The 14,179-nt window shown below is 41.3% G+C and overlaps 1 protein-coding gene across 1 annotated transcript in view; it reads right to left on the bottom strand.

Moving 5' to 3' along the window:
- Window positions 1-14,179, bottom strand: part of LOC125453245 (piwi-like protein 4) — a 127,933-nt gene that overhangs the window by 9,790 nt on the left and 103,964 nt on the right. Inside the window, exon 17 of the mRNA XM_059646964.1 lies at window positions 3,454-3,607. Coding sequence (XP_059502947.1) covers window positions 3,454-3,607 — 154 coding nt within the window. The remainder of the gene's footprint in view (window positions 1-3,453; window positions 3,608-14,179) is intronic.

Raw genomic sequence — 14,179 nt, forward strand, 5'->3', positions numbered from 1 at the left:
CCAATAAGTTTAAAGCAAGGCTTTCTCTGGGGAAAGGCAAGGGTTGAAATCCTGAGAAAGCCTCTCAGGAAGTAGGCTTAACAACTAAACTGCAAAGCTGGTAACATTCCGATCCCTCCCTAAGTCATACACTAAAATAGATATAAATAATGAGATTAGGAACTAAAAGTGAGAGAGTAAGGCTAAGAAAAATGGAGTCACACATGTGTTTAATAAATTTCGATCTAATGCAAAGCTTTTTTTTTACACTTCTTTTCATTTGTTAATACTGTCACCTCTGATACAGGGGGCTATGGCTCAAGTCCTGCTCGAGGGCTTGATCACAAAACTCAAGGTTGACATTCCTGCGCGGTATTGAGAGAAGAGCATCCATAAAACACATTAGAGGACTTTTAAATTAAACTGAATTTATTTCAATGTGAGAGCCCTAACAGGTAAGGCAGGTAAACTCAGGGCATGGTTGGCAACATGGGACTGGGATATCATAGTGATTATAGAGGTGTGGCTCAGGGATGGACAGGATTGGCAGCTTAATATTCCAGGGTATAGATGCTCTTGGGAGGATAAAAGGGGAGAAGATAGGAGGGAGAATGGCGTTTTTGACTGGGAACAACATCATGGCTCTATTTAGGGTAGAACTGTGAAATAAGATAGGGATGATGACCTTGTTGGGATTGCATTATAGACCCCAGAATAGTCAGCAGGAAATTGAGAAACAAATTTGTAACGAGATGTCAGTTATCTGTGTGAATAGGTTAGGTGGATTGGCTATGCTAATTTGCTCATAGCTTTCACGGATGTGAAGCTGACGTGGGTTATAGGAGATGGGTGGGATGCTCCAAAGGTCAATGTGGACTTGTTCAGCCGAAGGGACTGTTTGCACATTGTAGGGATTCCATATCTATGCCTATGTCTATTTCTAATAATAGGGTTATGGTAGGGGATTTTAACTTTCTAAACTTAAATTGGGACTGCCATCGTGTTAAGAGCTTGGATGGAGAGGAATTTAAGAGAGTGTACAAGAAAAGTTTCTGACTCAGTATGTGGATATACCTAGTAGAGAAGGTGCAAAACTTGACCTACTCTTGAGAAATAAGGCCAAGCAGGTGACTGAGGTGTCTGTGAGGGAGCACTTTGGAACCAGTGACTATAAATGTATTAGTTTTAAAACAGTGATAGAAAAGGATAGATCAAATCTAAAAGTTAAAGTTCTAAATTGGAGGAAGACCAACTTTGACGGTATTAGGCAAGAACTTTCAAAAGTTGACTGGAGCGGATATTTGCAGGTAAACGGATGACTGGAAAATGGAAAGCCTTCAAAAACGAGATAACGAAAATCCAGAAACAGTATGTTTGTGTTAGGGGGAAGGGCAAGGCTGGTAGGTGTAGGGAATGCTGGATGACTAGAGAAATTGATGCTTAGGTCAAGAAAAAGAAGGATGCATATGTCAGATATAGACAGCAGGGATCAAGTGAACATCTGGAAGAGTATAACGGCAGTACAAGTATACTTAAGGAGGGCAAAAAGGAGACATGAGATAGCTTTGGCAAACAGCACGAAGGAGAATCCAAAGAGATTCTACAAATACATTAAGGACAAAAGAGTAACTACAAGAGAGCATAGGGCCCCTTAACGATCAGCATGGCTGCCTATGTGTGGAACCCTAGGAGATGAAGAGGATACTAAACAAATACTTCGCAACAGTATTTACCGTGGAGAAGGATATGGAAGATAGAGAACGTGGGGAAATAAACAGCCACATCTTGAAAAATGTCCATATTACAGAGGAGTAGGTGGTGGACATCTTAAAATGCATAAATGTGAATACGTCTCTGGGACATGTTCAAGGTATCATGATTTAATGAAGGTCTGTTGCTCAGGTGGTGGTTGGAGTTGTTGGTTGGGTTACTGAGCTGACTGGTTTTTGTGCAAACGTTTCTTCTCCTTTCTAGGTGATTTCTTCAGTGCTGTCTAGCCTTCATTGAAGTGCTGTTGTTCTGGCCCGCTTTGAATTTATCTGGTCCAATCTGTCATGGTGGATAGTCTTGTGTCCAGTTTTGTACCATAGTGGTATGTAGGTGGGGTATATTTCAACATGTTTGTTTATTGCACCAGTGGTTGAAATCCGGGTCTCCAGGAATTCTCGTGCTTGTCTTTGCGTTGCTTGTCCTAGTACTGTAACTTTGCCCCAGTTAAACTGATGTCCTTCTATGTCGGAGTGTATTGAAATGAGGGAGAGTTGGCCACACTCTACCCTATATTAAATCACATCAGAACTGACTACAAGACTCCTACGACCTCTTAGAATAAGGACAGCACACAAACCTACAACCACACTTCGCCAGTTACTGTTAAAAATGAAAGACCTCCAACCCATAATGAGCAGGACAAATGTGGTATACAAAATACCATATAGCAACTGTGAGAAACACGACATAGGACAAGTGGGCAGGAAACATGCCACCAGGATTCATTAACACGAACTCGCACCAAAACAACATGACCAACTCTCCCTTGTTTCAATGTACTCTGACATAGAAGGACATCAATTTGACTGGGACAAAATTAAAGTTTTAGGTCAAGCAAAACAAAGACAAGCACAAGAATTCCTAGAGGCCTGCTTGCAACCACCGTTGCGATAAACAAACATGTTGAAATAGACCCAGTCTGTGCACCACAATGTTACAAAACTGGAAACAAGGCTACACATATATCTAGTAAGAGAGTATGGTGGAGACTGGTATAATTACAACATTTAACAGGTGTCTGGATGGGTAGATGAATAGGAAGGGTTTAGATGGATATGGGCCAAATGCTGGCAAATGAGACTAGATTTATTTAATGTATCTGTTCAGCAGGGATGAGTTGGACCAAAGGGTCTGTTTCCATGTTGTACAGCTCTATGAATCTATGACTCTCTGACATTAGTCACGAGTGACATTATCAAGTGGCTAATATTTCCCAGACTGTTTTCCTAGCATAAGTAAAACATTTACAAAAAATCTGTAAGAAATGTAAGTTGGAAGTGGCATCTTTCAGATGAGAGGTTAAACCAGTTTGCCACTTGTTCATTCATTTGGATACAAAAGATCACATGGTATTTATTTTGAGAAACAGAAGGGGAGTACCCTATCCCTTGGACAACATGTTCATAGTCTGTTCATCATCTGTTAAATTCTGTTCAATATCATATTGCTGTTTGTGGGAATTTTCTTACATCACAACTGCTTGACATTCAATTGCAATTACAAACCCATATTCATCACATACATTTTATTCTTCAAAAGTAAGATTTAAATTTAGGAAATCAAGAAATATTAAGAACACATAATTCCTTTATGTAAGGTGACTGTGCACATATATTTTAGCGCCTTTAAATGGATATTGTGTGATTTCAATAACTCACTGCTTACATGTGTAGCACTTCAGGAAAACAAATTTATACACCTTACCTGTAGGCTGAGTGAACCATCTTGAAGCTGTCCAATATTTGGGGCACTTCATAATCAACTAATGTCATTAGTTGCCCATCCCCTACACCATCACGATAAATAACAATACGGCTAGGCAGTTCATGATTCACTTCAAGCCATTTGTTTAGAGCACCTATAAAATAACACTTTAATCATCAAGAGACATAATCAAGGGAGTAACAATTCCAGATCCTTTTACTAACACATGTAAAATATTTAAATAAAGAGTCATTGATTTATACAGTATGGAAGCAGACCCTTTGGTCCAACTCAGCCATGCTGTCCAAGTTTCCCAAACTAAACTAGCCCTGTTTGCCTGCATTTGTCATTTTCCCCTTGAAATCCAACCTGTACATGTACCTGTCCAAAGGACTTTAAACTGTTGTAACTATACCTATGTCTATCAGGTTCTCCGGCAGTTCATTCCAGATATGAACCATTCTAAGTGAAAAAGTTTCCTCTCAGGTCCCTTTTAAATCTTTTTCCTGTCACCTTTAAATTATTCCTCTTGTTTTGAACTCCTCTACCCTAGGGAAGACCTTTGCTTTTCACCTTATTTATGTTTCTCATGATGTATGGGCCATAAGTTCATGATTTTTTGTGATGAACGGGACACTTGTGTTACTTGCTATTCATTACATGGGAATCCAGTGTTAACACTAAGAATTCCCAGAGATAATGCACTTAAAGTTTAACATAGATCATGGCCGAATTTATACTGCAGCCTAAATGTTCATGATCAAAGTTCACAAATTAGGTCTCTTTATTAACATTCATATTTTGACCCTTACATGAGGCTTAAAGGAAAGAAGACAGAAAGAAACTGAACTTCATTTGCACAATATGGATTTCCAAGGTGGTTCCAGAAATGGGCACCACTCCATGCAGTCAGAGTGCAGATGACTGATCATGATCACTTGACTGGCAGTCAATTAATGAGTTGAACATGTGAGGCCCATCCAATGTTGACAGACAATGGGCAACAAGGCATCAATCTTAGCAATACCTGATGAAAAGGCAGACTCTGGGTTATCTCTAAAGGACTGCACGCTGTACTACCTTATTCATCAGGATCTCAGCAGCAATAACATTGAATATCCACTTGGCTGAAATCTGAGCTAGTCCAGCTTAAATTGCATTGAGGAGTCGTAGATCTCAGAAAGCCAACTGAGGAACTAAGGAATGGACAAAGGGGTTGCTGACAACTTGCTGGAGAGAAGACACCATGATCTGATGGCTCAGGGATGTCTCTTCACAAATTCGCCTTTAGGCTGCATAGGAGATAAAAAGCTCTTTCCAAGGGATGACAAAAAAACACCAATATACCTAACCAAGGGAGGACGAACATGTTCTAAGTGACATATGTTCAATGGTTTCCACAGATCACGTAAAAAAAAGGTTTTCGCTATAGAGGTAAAGGTAATGTGATTATGCCAAGGCAGCCATTGCAAAATTGTAAACAAAACCTTAAAAAAACTACAGATACTGGAAATTTGAAATAAAAACATAAATTGCTGGAGCATCTCAGTGGGTCTGAGAGCACCTGTGAAGAGAACATTTCAGGTCCTTTGACCCTTCTTCGGAACTGAGGTCTGGAAGGAGGGTCACTGGAATGGAAAACTTAAGTCTGCTCTCTCTCCACAGATGCGGCCAGACATTGAGTTTCTGTTTTTGAAATTTTTGTTTTTGTTTCAGATTGCCAGCATTTGCCTTTCTTTGTTTTATATTACTGCAGTTCTGCAAATGTCCCAATCTTCATTAAAGTAAACAAATAAACATTCTACGTACTCTCATTTGCAGTTATTATACACATTATCCAAAATACATTGTTATGAAGCAAACTATCATTAAGAAACTGCATGTTAACTCAAATCAGTTCCACTTCTGACAGTCTCTGCATGTATGGTATGCATAGTCTTTAAATCATGCAAGCCTCCTAATGGCTCTTATGCATGTTTCCTCGACTGTTTGTCTGGGATCCGTTCTTTGAGTGATTCTCATTCCTGTGGCAAGTGCTTTTACCATGTGAGCTTTGTTGCTGATTCATTTCTACTGCTGAGGAACACTGGAATTCTAAGACTGGTGGTTGTGCTGTACCTTGGGCAGATAGTGAGATGACTTCCCCTGATCCATTACCTGCATTGAAAGCACAGATCTAGGCGTATCTAAACATCTGCATTGCAATGGTATTTCCAGTCATTCACATTCACCATGTATGATTATATCAACCACTATTCCAATCAGGTCTCAAGTTCCCAGAAGAGGGCAGCAGAGTGGTGACGCTGATTGGCTGATGTGGGGAAGATTTGCATCAGTGTTGTCACTGCTTCCAGAAGGTGGTTTGCAGAGGGGCTGTTATCAAGTGACAGGTCAACTCTAAGTACACATACCACAGTGAGAATTTGACGTAAGTGTAAGGGAAAGATTCAGAGAGCATCCTGGGAAGCTGTGCGAGGTAAGATCTACCTTGGGTATTTGCAGTGATAAGTAAGGGTAAGTGTTGAATAAATTTTCTCAAATAGCTTAATTGGTGATAGAAATGTCAGTCAGCTGCATATGCGGGATGCGGGATGCGGGATGCGGGATGCGGGATGCGGGATGCGGGATGCGGGATGCGGGATGCAGGATGCGGGATGCTTCCGGCATCTCGGATGAAAGTGAATGCAGTTGCAGCTCCTCACAGACCACAAGTTGGTGTGGCAATTGGATGCACTTAGGAACATGTGGGTGGAGGAAAGCATCATAGACAGAGTAGTTTTAGAGATGCCAAGGTGCAGGCAGATAGTTGGGTGACTGCTGTCAGGGGCAGGCAGCCAGTACAGGAATCCCCTGTGGTTGTTCCCCCTCTCTAACTAGTATACCATCTTTAGATACTGTTCGGGGGGATGACATGTCAGGGGATAGCAACAGCAGCAGACTGGTTGCACCATGGCTGGCTCTATTCTTAAGAAGGAAAAGACAAACAGCACTGGTCATTCACAGGTATTGCTATTTAGAATGGATAGCCAGAGACATTTTCCCAAAATGATGATTATGAGGGGACATAATTTTAAGTTGACTGGAGGAAGGTATAGGGGAGATGTCAGAAGTAGGTTCTTTACACAGAGTGCTGGGTACATGGAATAGGCTGCTGGTAGTGGTAATGGAGTCAGATACATTAGGGGCATTTAAGCGACTCTTGGATTGGCACATGGATGATAGTAAAATGTAGGGTATCCAGGGTAGTTTGATCTTAGAGTAGGATAATAGGTTGGCACAACATCGTGGGCCATACAGCCTGTACTGTTCTATGTTCTAGCAGTAGTTATAGGGGACCCTATAGTTAGGGGTACAGATAGGCCCTTCTATGGACATACAACAGACTCCAGGATAGTATGTTGCCTCCCTGGTACCAGGGTCCATGATGTCTCTGAACAGGCAGAAAGCATTCTGAAGGAAAAATGTGAACGGCCAGAGGTTGTGGTACATATTGTATCAAGCCATTAATGACATTGAATGATGAGATTCTGCAGCAGCAGTTAAAAAGCAGGATATCCAGGGATCACTCCCTGTGCCACGTGCCAGTGAGGCCAGAAATAGGAAGATAGTACAGCTCAACATGTGGCTAAACAGATGTTGTAGAAGGGAGGGTTTCAGATATCTGAACCTTTGGGATCTCTCCTGGGACAAGTTGGAGCTGTACAAGAAGGACGAGTTGCATCTAAACTGGAGGGGCACAAATATTCTGGCTGGGGGATTTGCGGGTATCACTCAGGAGGATTTAAACTAGCCTGGCAGGGGGTTAGGAACCATAGCAAAGGAGAATTGACTGGAAGGGAACTAGAGAATAAGGCCAGTAACACTGAGGAAGAGCAGGCAGGGTGGGCTTGTTGATCAAAGTGGGTCTGGTGGACTGAAGTGTATCTGTTTCAATGCAAGAAGTGTAACTTGTGAGGCAGTTGAATTTAGAGCTTGGATTAATACTTGGAACTGTGACGTTGCTATTACAGAGACTTGGTAAAGGGCGGGACAGGATTTTCAGCATAACGTTCCAGGATACAGATGTTTCAGGCAGGATAGAGGGGGATGTAAAAGGTGTGGGGGAGTTGGAATACTTGTAAAGGAGACTACCACAGCTCTACTATGGGAGGGCACCTCAGATGGCTCTTACAGCGATGCAATACGGGTAGAGCTCAGGAACAGGAATGGTGCAATCCCAATGTTTGGGGTTTACTATAGGCCTCCCAACAAGGCCAGAGGGAGATAAAAAGACAGGTGTGTCAGCAGATTTTGCCAAGATGTAAAAGTAACAGGATTTTGTCGTGGATGATACTAACTTCCTTTATTGACTGGGACTCAATTAGTGCTTGGGGTGTGGAAGGGGCAGAGTTTGTAAGGAGCATTCAGGAGGGCTTCTTGAAGCAGTATGTAGATAGTCCAACAAGGAAAGGGGCTGTACTGGACCTACTATTGGTGAATGAGCTTGGTCAGGTGGTCACAATTCAGTATGTTTTAAAGGTACTGATGGATAAAGCTAAGTGTGGTTGTCAGGTGAAGGGGTAAGGATAATTACAACACTATTAGGCAGGAACTGAAGAATGTAGATTGCAGACAAATGTTTGAGGGGAGCTCAACATCTGGTATGTGGAAGGCTTTCAAGTATAAGATCATAGGAACTCTGGACTGGCACATTCCTGCAAAGATGAAGGATAAGTAATGGCGAGTTTAGGGAACCTTGGATAATGAGAAATATTGTGAGCCTAGTCAAAAAGAAAAAGGAAGCATTTGTCAAGGCTAGGGGGCTGGAAACACATGAAGCAAGGGTGGAATACAAGGAAAGTTGAAAGAAACTTAAGCAAGGACTCAAGAGGGCTAAAAGGGGTCATGAAAAGTCATTGGCCAACAGGATTAAGGTAAATCCCAAGTCTTTTTATACATATATAAAGAGCAAGAGGGTAGAGAGGTAGAGGATTGACCTACTCAAGGACAGGGAAAGGAATTTGTGTGGAGCCAGAGGAAATGGGCAAACTATTAAATGAGGTTTTTTTGCATCAGTATTTACCAGAGAGAAGAACTTGGTGGATGATGATTCTGGGGAAAGGTGTGTAGATTGTTTGGGTCATGTTGAGGTCAATAAGGAGGTGGTATTGGGAATCCTGAAAATCGTTAAGGTAGATAAGTCCCCAGGGCCTGATGGGATATACTCCAGAATACCCCAGGGACAAGGGAGGAAATTGCTGGGGCCTTGAGAGAAATCTTTGCATCCTCATTGGCTACAGGGGAGGTCTCAGAGGATTAGCGAATAGCCAATATCTTTACTTTGTTAAAGAAAGGTAGCAAGGATCATCCAACTAATTACAGGCCAGTGAGCCTTGTGTCAGGGATAGGAAAATTATTGGGAAGGATTCTTCAAGACAGGATTTACTCCTACTTTGGAAATATGTGGACGTACTAATGAGAAGCAACATGGTTTTGTGAAGTGGAGGTCGAGTCTCTCTAACTTGATTGATTGAGTTTTTAACAAAGTAGTGGATATGATCAATGAGGGTAGGGCAGTGGATGTTGTCTACCTGGGCTTCAGTAAGGCCTTTGACGAGATCTGTCATGGTAGGCTGATACAGAAGGTAAAGTCACACAGTATGAGAGGCTATAAGCAGAGGTTGAAGAAACTTGGGTTGTTCTCACTGGAATGACAGAGGTTGAGGGGCTACCTGTTGCAGGTCTACAAGATTATGAAGGACATGGGCAGAGTGGTCAGTCAGAAGCTTTTTCCGAGGGTGGAAAATTCACTACGGGGCATGGGTTTAAGGTGCAAGGGGCAAGGTTTCATGGTGATTTATGAGACAAGCTTTTTAGAGGGTGGTGAGTACTTGGAACTCACTACCAGGGGAGGTATTGGAAGCAGATACGATACTGACTTTTAGAGAGAGACTTGACAAATACTTGAATAGGATGGGAATAGAGGGAAATTGTCCCCGGAAGGGTAGGGGGTTTTAGTTGTGACTGGCACACGTTGGTGCAGGCTTGGAGGACCGAAGGGCCTTTTTTTTTGTGCTATAATTTTTTGTTCTTTATTCTTTGCCGGGCATGGTGACTTTTGACAGCACAAATGTTTGGATGCTTTCTGGTTTGCCAATTCTCAGTTTTGGCAAGTGCTTGGCCATTTTCTTAATGAATTTGGCTTTCTATCTTTTTACACTGAATTTGTCACTCACATTTAATACTACTTCTGGCTTCAGGCTTTTAATTATCAGAACAGTCGTTTGCACGCAGTATGGCATTAATCTTTGTAATGGACTACATTCCATGCATTCAGTGAGTGTATTTCTCTACAGATCTAGCTTCTCTTCCCTTGTATTCACCTGTGCCAGATATGTTTGATTCTTTTATGATCACTTTCACTGCTTTATCAACTCTTCTATTTGATAGAAGATACTGTGGAAATAATTGGCGATTTTGATTTTCCCAGTTCTTTAACAAGTGACCACATTTCTCATGGATTATGGGCCATGGTAACTCATCACCATGTAAAAAATGTAATAACTGAAGTATGCTTTCATGCATTCTACAATGTCACTGGATGTCACCTAGTCTAACTGCCAGTAGTCTGAATCGTAATTGATAGTAATAATCAGCTTCTGCAAGAGTGCAGAGACATGCACAAAGCTTCATCTGAAGTGGCATGCTTCATAAGTGGCTCTTTAGTTTGCTTAGCTTGGTCTCTGTTACACATACTGCATTAGCTCACTTGGTCCTTGACTCATTGCTCATGTTTGGCTGATTGAGCACCTTGACTTCTTCGTAGCAGACTCAATACCTTGATGGCTTGCGTGGATGTGCTTCAGCATTTCTTTTCTCATTTTGTGAGAGATGATAATCCTACTTCTTTTAAGAAAGATGCCATCTTAGGATGTCATTTCATCTCTGCCCAGCACTCATATGATAATGGGTGTAACCTTGCTGCTTTCAGGCTATCCTTTCATCGCTACTTCCTGCAGCACGCGGAGCGTTGTATATTGTGTTGTTTGCACAATTTGGGCAAGATGTTTCTCTGTCAGATTCAATGTCTCTGCTGAGTTGATGACATCAATAACACATTGAGTTTTTACTTTAATTGAATCTGAAAAATGTTACACTCTGTCTTAGCATCTGCAATCACCTTCATAGGAACTGTCACTCTCAACAGAATGTCTGAGAACACTGCAGGTCTGATTTCCTTGCTTGGATGTACTGGGTGGATGATACCTCTTCCAATGAAGCAACACTGTTACATGAAGTAACATAGAAACAGTTTGCGGAAGATGTTTTGAACTGGTTGTAGTTTGATTCCGCATCAATTTGTCACTCCCATTTATGTCATGATTAAAAATAGCCACAATTAAAGGCCACAGCCTGGTAATTTGTACTGCCTGAGCGTATGACATTGGGTTTGAGTTAAAATGTAGAATTCAGATGCAGCTGTCTGCTCTTGCTGTGTTTAGGGTTGTTTCAAGTCCTGTCTTGCAGTCATGATAATCCTATGATGACGTAATTATTGACATGATACACTCTCTCTCTCTCTCTCTCTCTCTCTCTCTCTCTCTCTCTCTCTCTCTCTCTCTCTCTCTTCCCCCCCCCCTCTTCTCTCTCTCTCTCTCCCCCCCCCCCCCCCCAAGCATGGGGGGGATCACCAGTTTATTTAGATTCCCTTCAGTGTGGAAACAGACCCTTCAGTCCAACAAATCCACACTGACCCTTAGAGCATCCCCCCTCCTAATCTAGGCATCCCTGAATACTATGAGCAATTTAGCATGACAAATCCACCTGCCCTGCACATCTTTGGGCTGTGGGAGGAAACCCATGTAGACATGGGGAGAATGTGCAAACTCCACACAGACACTCGCCCAAAGGTGAAATCAACCCTGGGTTCCTGGCGCTGTGAGGCAGCAGTGCTAACCACTGAGCCACCGTGCTTTGAATCTTCTGAGAGCTACTTCTTGTTCTGTGTTCCATTAGCACAACACTTCCTTAACAGTGAGCTTGTGTAGATGTTCCTATACTGACCATAAATTAGGCAAGAACTTTGCTAAATAATTTACAAAATCAACAAATCCCTGCATTGCTTTTACATCTGTTGATCACTGCTCTTCGCACCTTATCAGGATCTGTTTAAATTCTTGTCACTGTCAGTACACAACTTACATAGCCATTTTCAAGCATCTTTAATTGCAGCTTGTTTTTTCATTCATCTTTTGGATCATCTGTGAGCAGTCACACAAGATTCTGATCATTGTACACGACGACTCCCTTCATTATGTCTCCACATCCATACCACAAGCAAATCATTCACAGTTGCTTCCATTCTGGGAAGACTACTATCTCATGCTGTCCATGTTGATACTTTCCTGGAGTAGCAAGTGGAAATGTCAAACAACATGTGCAACCATCTGTATCTCTCGAAGAGCATCCAGAATGTAATTCGAAAACCGAAGCTTTCATCTAGCTTCATTTGCCATGAAACATAAAGACAAATGCAAAAACTTCTGGAGGTGTGTAAAAAGGTGGCCGGGGGCGGGGGCGGGAACCAAGTCAAATGAAACCATTAGAGGGGAGTTTATATTTAGAAACAGAGAAATGGCAGAAAAGCTATAAATAAGTATTTTTCACAAAGGAAGACACACAAGCTGTCCCTGAAATAATTAAGATCCAAGGATCAAGTGACAGTGTGGAACTAACAAATTAGTATTATTAGAAAAAATCGCATGGAAGACCTTAATGGGATAGAAGGTTGACATCCCTGAGACCTAATAACATTGATAGTGTTGAAAGAGCTAACTACTGAAATAACTGATGTATTCGCTATTATCTTTCAAAATTCTATTAATTCTGCTACAGTGTATGATTGGTGTAGACTGAAAGGTCACAATTGTAACTATACTGTTTTGAGAGGATGAGGAGAGAAAACCGAGAACTACAGACCTGTTAGCTTGACATTAGCTGGGAACAGGGAAAGTATTAGAACCTACTGTTGATGAATGTGATAACAGGATATTTAGAATACGATTGGTTGGACAGAATCAACGTGGATTTCTGAAGGGGAAATCATGTTTGACAAAAACAGAAATTGCTGGCAAAACTCAGCAGGTCAGGCAGCATCTGTTTGAAGAAAGTGGAGTTAATATTTCTAGTTTGGTGACTCTCTTCTTCAGGAATTTGGAACTTTAACTCTGTTCTCTTTTCTCAGGTTCTGCAATTCCTGTTTTAGTTTCAGGTCTCCAACATATACGGTTTGTTCTTTTATGTTTGACAAATTTAACAGAATTTTTTGGGACATTACTAATATAGTCAATAAGGAAAACTGGTGTACATGACTTATTTGGATTTTCTGAAGGCTTCTGATGAAACTCTACACAAGAAATTAGTAAAGAAAATTTTAAAGTGTGTTGGATTGAGGGTAATATACTAGCATGGATTAAAGATTGGTTAATAGGCAGAAAGGAGAATCTAGAGAAAAAAATGGATCTCTCCCACATTATTAGGTTTTGACCAATTGGATATCCTCTCGAACAGTGCATGGGCTCCAGCTATTCACAATCCATACCAATAGTTTGGATGTGGGGACCAACTGTAACATTTAACCAATGAGAGCATGTAAGAAAAATGGAGAACAGATATAATGTGGTCAGTTTCTGAAATGACTGAACTCGAGTGTTGAGAGCTTCAGGCCTTGGAGTGCCTAAGCAGAAAATAAGGTGTTGCTCCATTGGAACACTGCAGTAAGTCCATGCAGAAACGTTAGCATGAAACAAGGACTTTTTTTTTGAAACGGTGAGCAACTGAGAGGTTATTCTTATGAACAGAATAGTCATGTTCCTCAAAATGGGCACTCAATCTGCATTTGGTCATGCCCAAATAAAGGGGACTTCATTGCTGGAGCCATGTCTAGGCCAAGCCAGGTAAAGATGGCAGATTCCTTCCCTAAAAGTGAACCAGGTGCATTCTTATGAGAATCAGTAGTGGTGAGGCTAGTTTTCCAGATTTTTACTGAATTCAAACTGCACCATCTGCTATAGTGGAATTTGGACTCATTGTTGTACACTAGACCAAAACACTCAAAATATATCAAGGAGACAGATTAGACCCTAATTTTTGTCTTAAAGGCAAATGTAAAGTGCTATATTCAAGAAGTGACTTGATTGGTTAAACTAACAGGCTTTAAATAAAACACACTTTTCTTTTTAAACACACTTAAAATACAAAGAAAGAAGAATTGGCTTAACTTTAACTCTATCAAAATACTTAACAATAATGTATATTTTAACTATTACTCATCAACTGTTCCAAAATAGCAGCATCTTACAAACAGACCCTTGCTAAAGGCAAATTCAGAAAAACAGACTTCCATCTCTTGCCAACTCCTCCAGTCCAAGAGAAGGAATACCAAAAGAATGAATGAATGAATCTAGCAGCGGTGACAGAACTCTAACTCTGCTGCAGCAGCAGCAGCAGAGACGGCTATATCTAGCAGCTTCAACTCCAAAAAAACTTCACTTCAACAACTGAAAGCAAAACTAAAACCTCGGGCTTGTGTCAGCCTGATTCCATCCACTCTGTTGCTTTTGTTCAGATGACGTCAACTTCAACAAGGGAGCCTCTGAAATGTCCATCTTCTGCCTCAACTGAGGATTCCCCAGCACCATTATCGACAGGGCCCTGGTGTTTAACCCAAGTGAAACAATGATTTTCC

The sequence above is a fragment of the Stegostoma tigrinum genome, chromosome 6, assembly GCF_030684315.1.
Source record: "Stegostoma tigrinum isolate sSteTig4 chromosome 6, sSteTig4.hap1, whole genome shotgun sequence".
Classification (NCBI taxonomy): domain Eukaryota; kingdom Metazoa; phylum Chordata; class Chondrichthyes; order Orectolobiformes; family Stegostomatidae; genus Stegostoma; species Stegostoma tigrinum.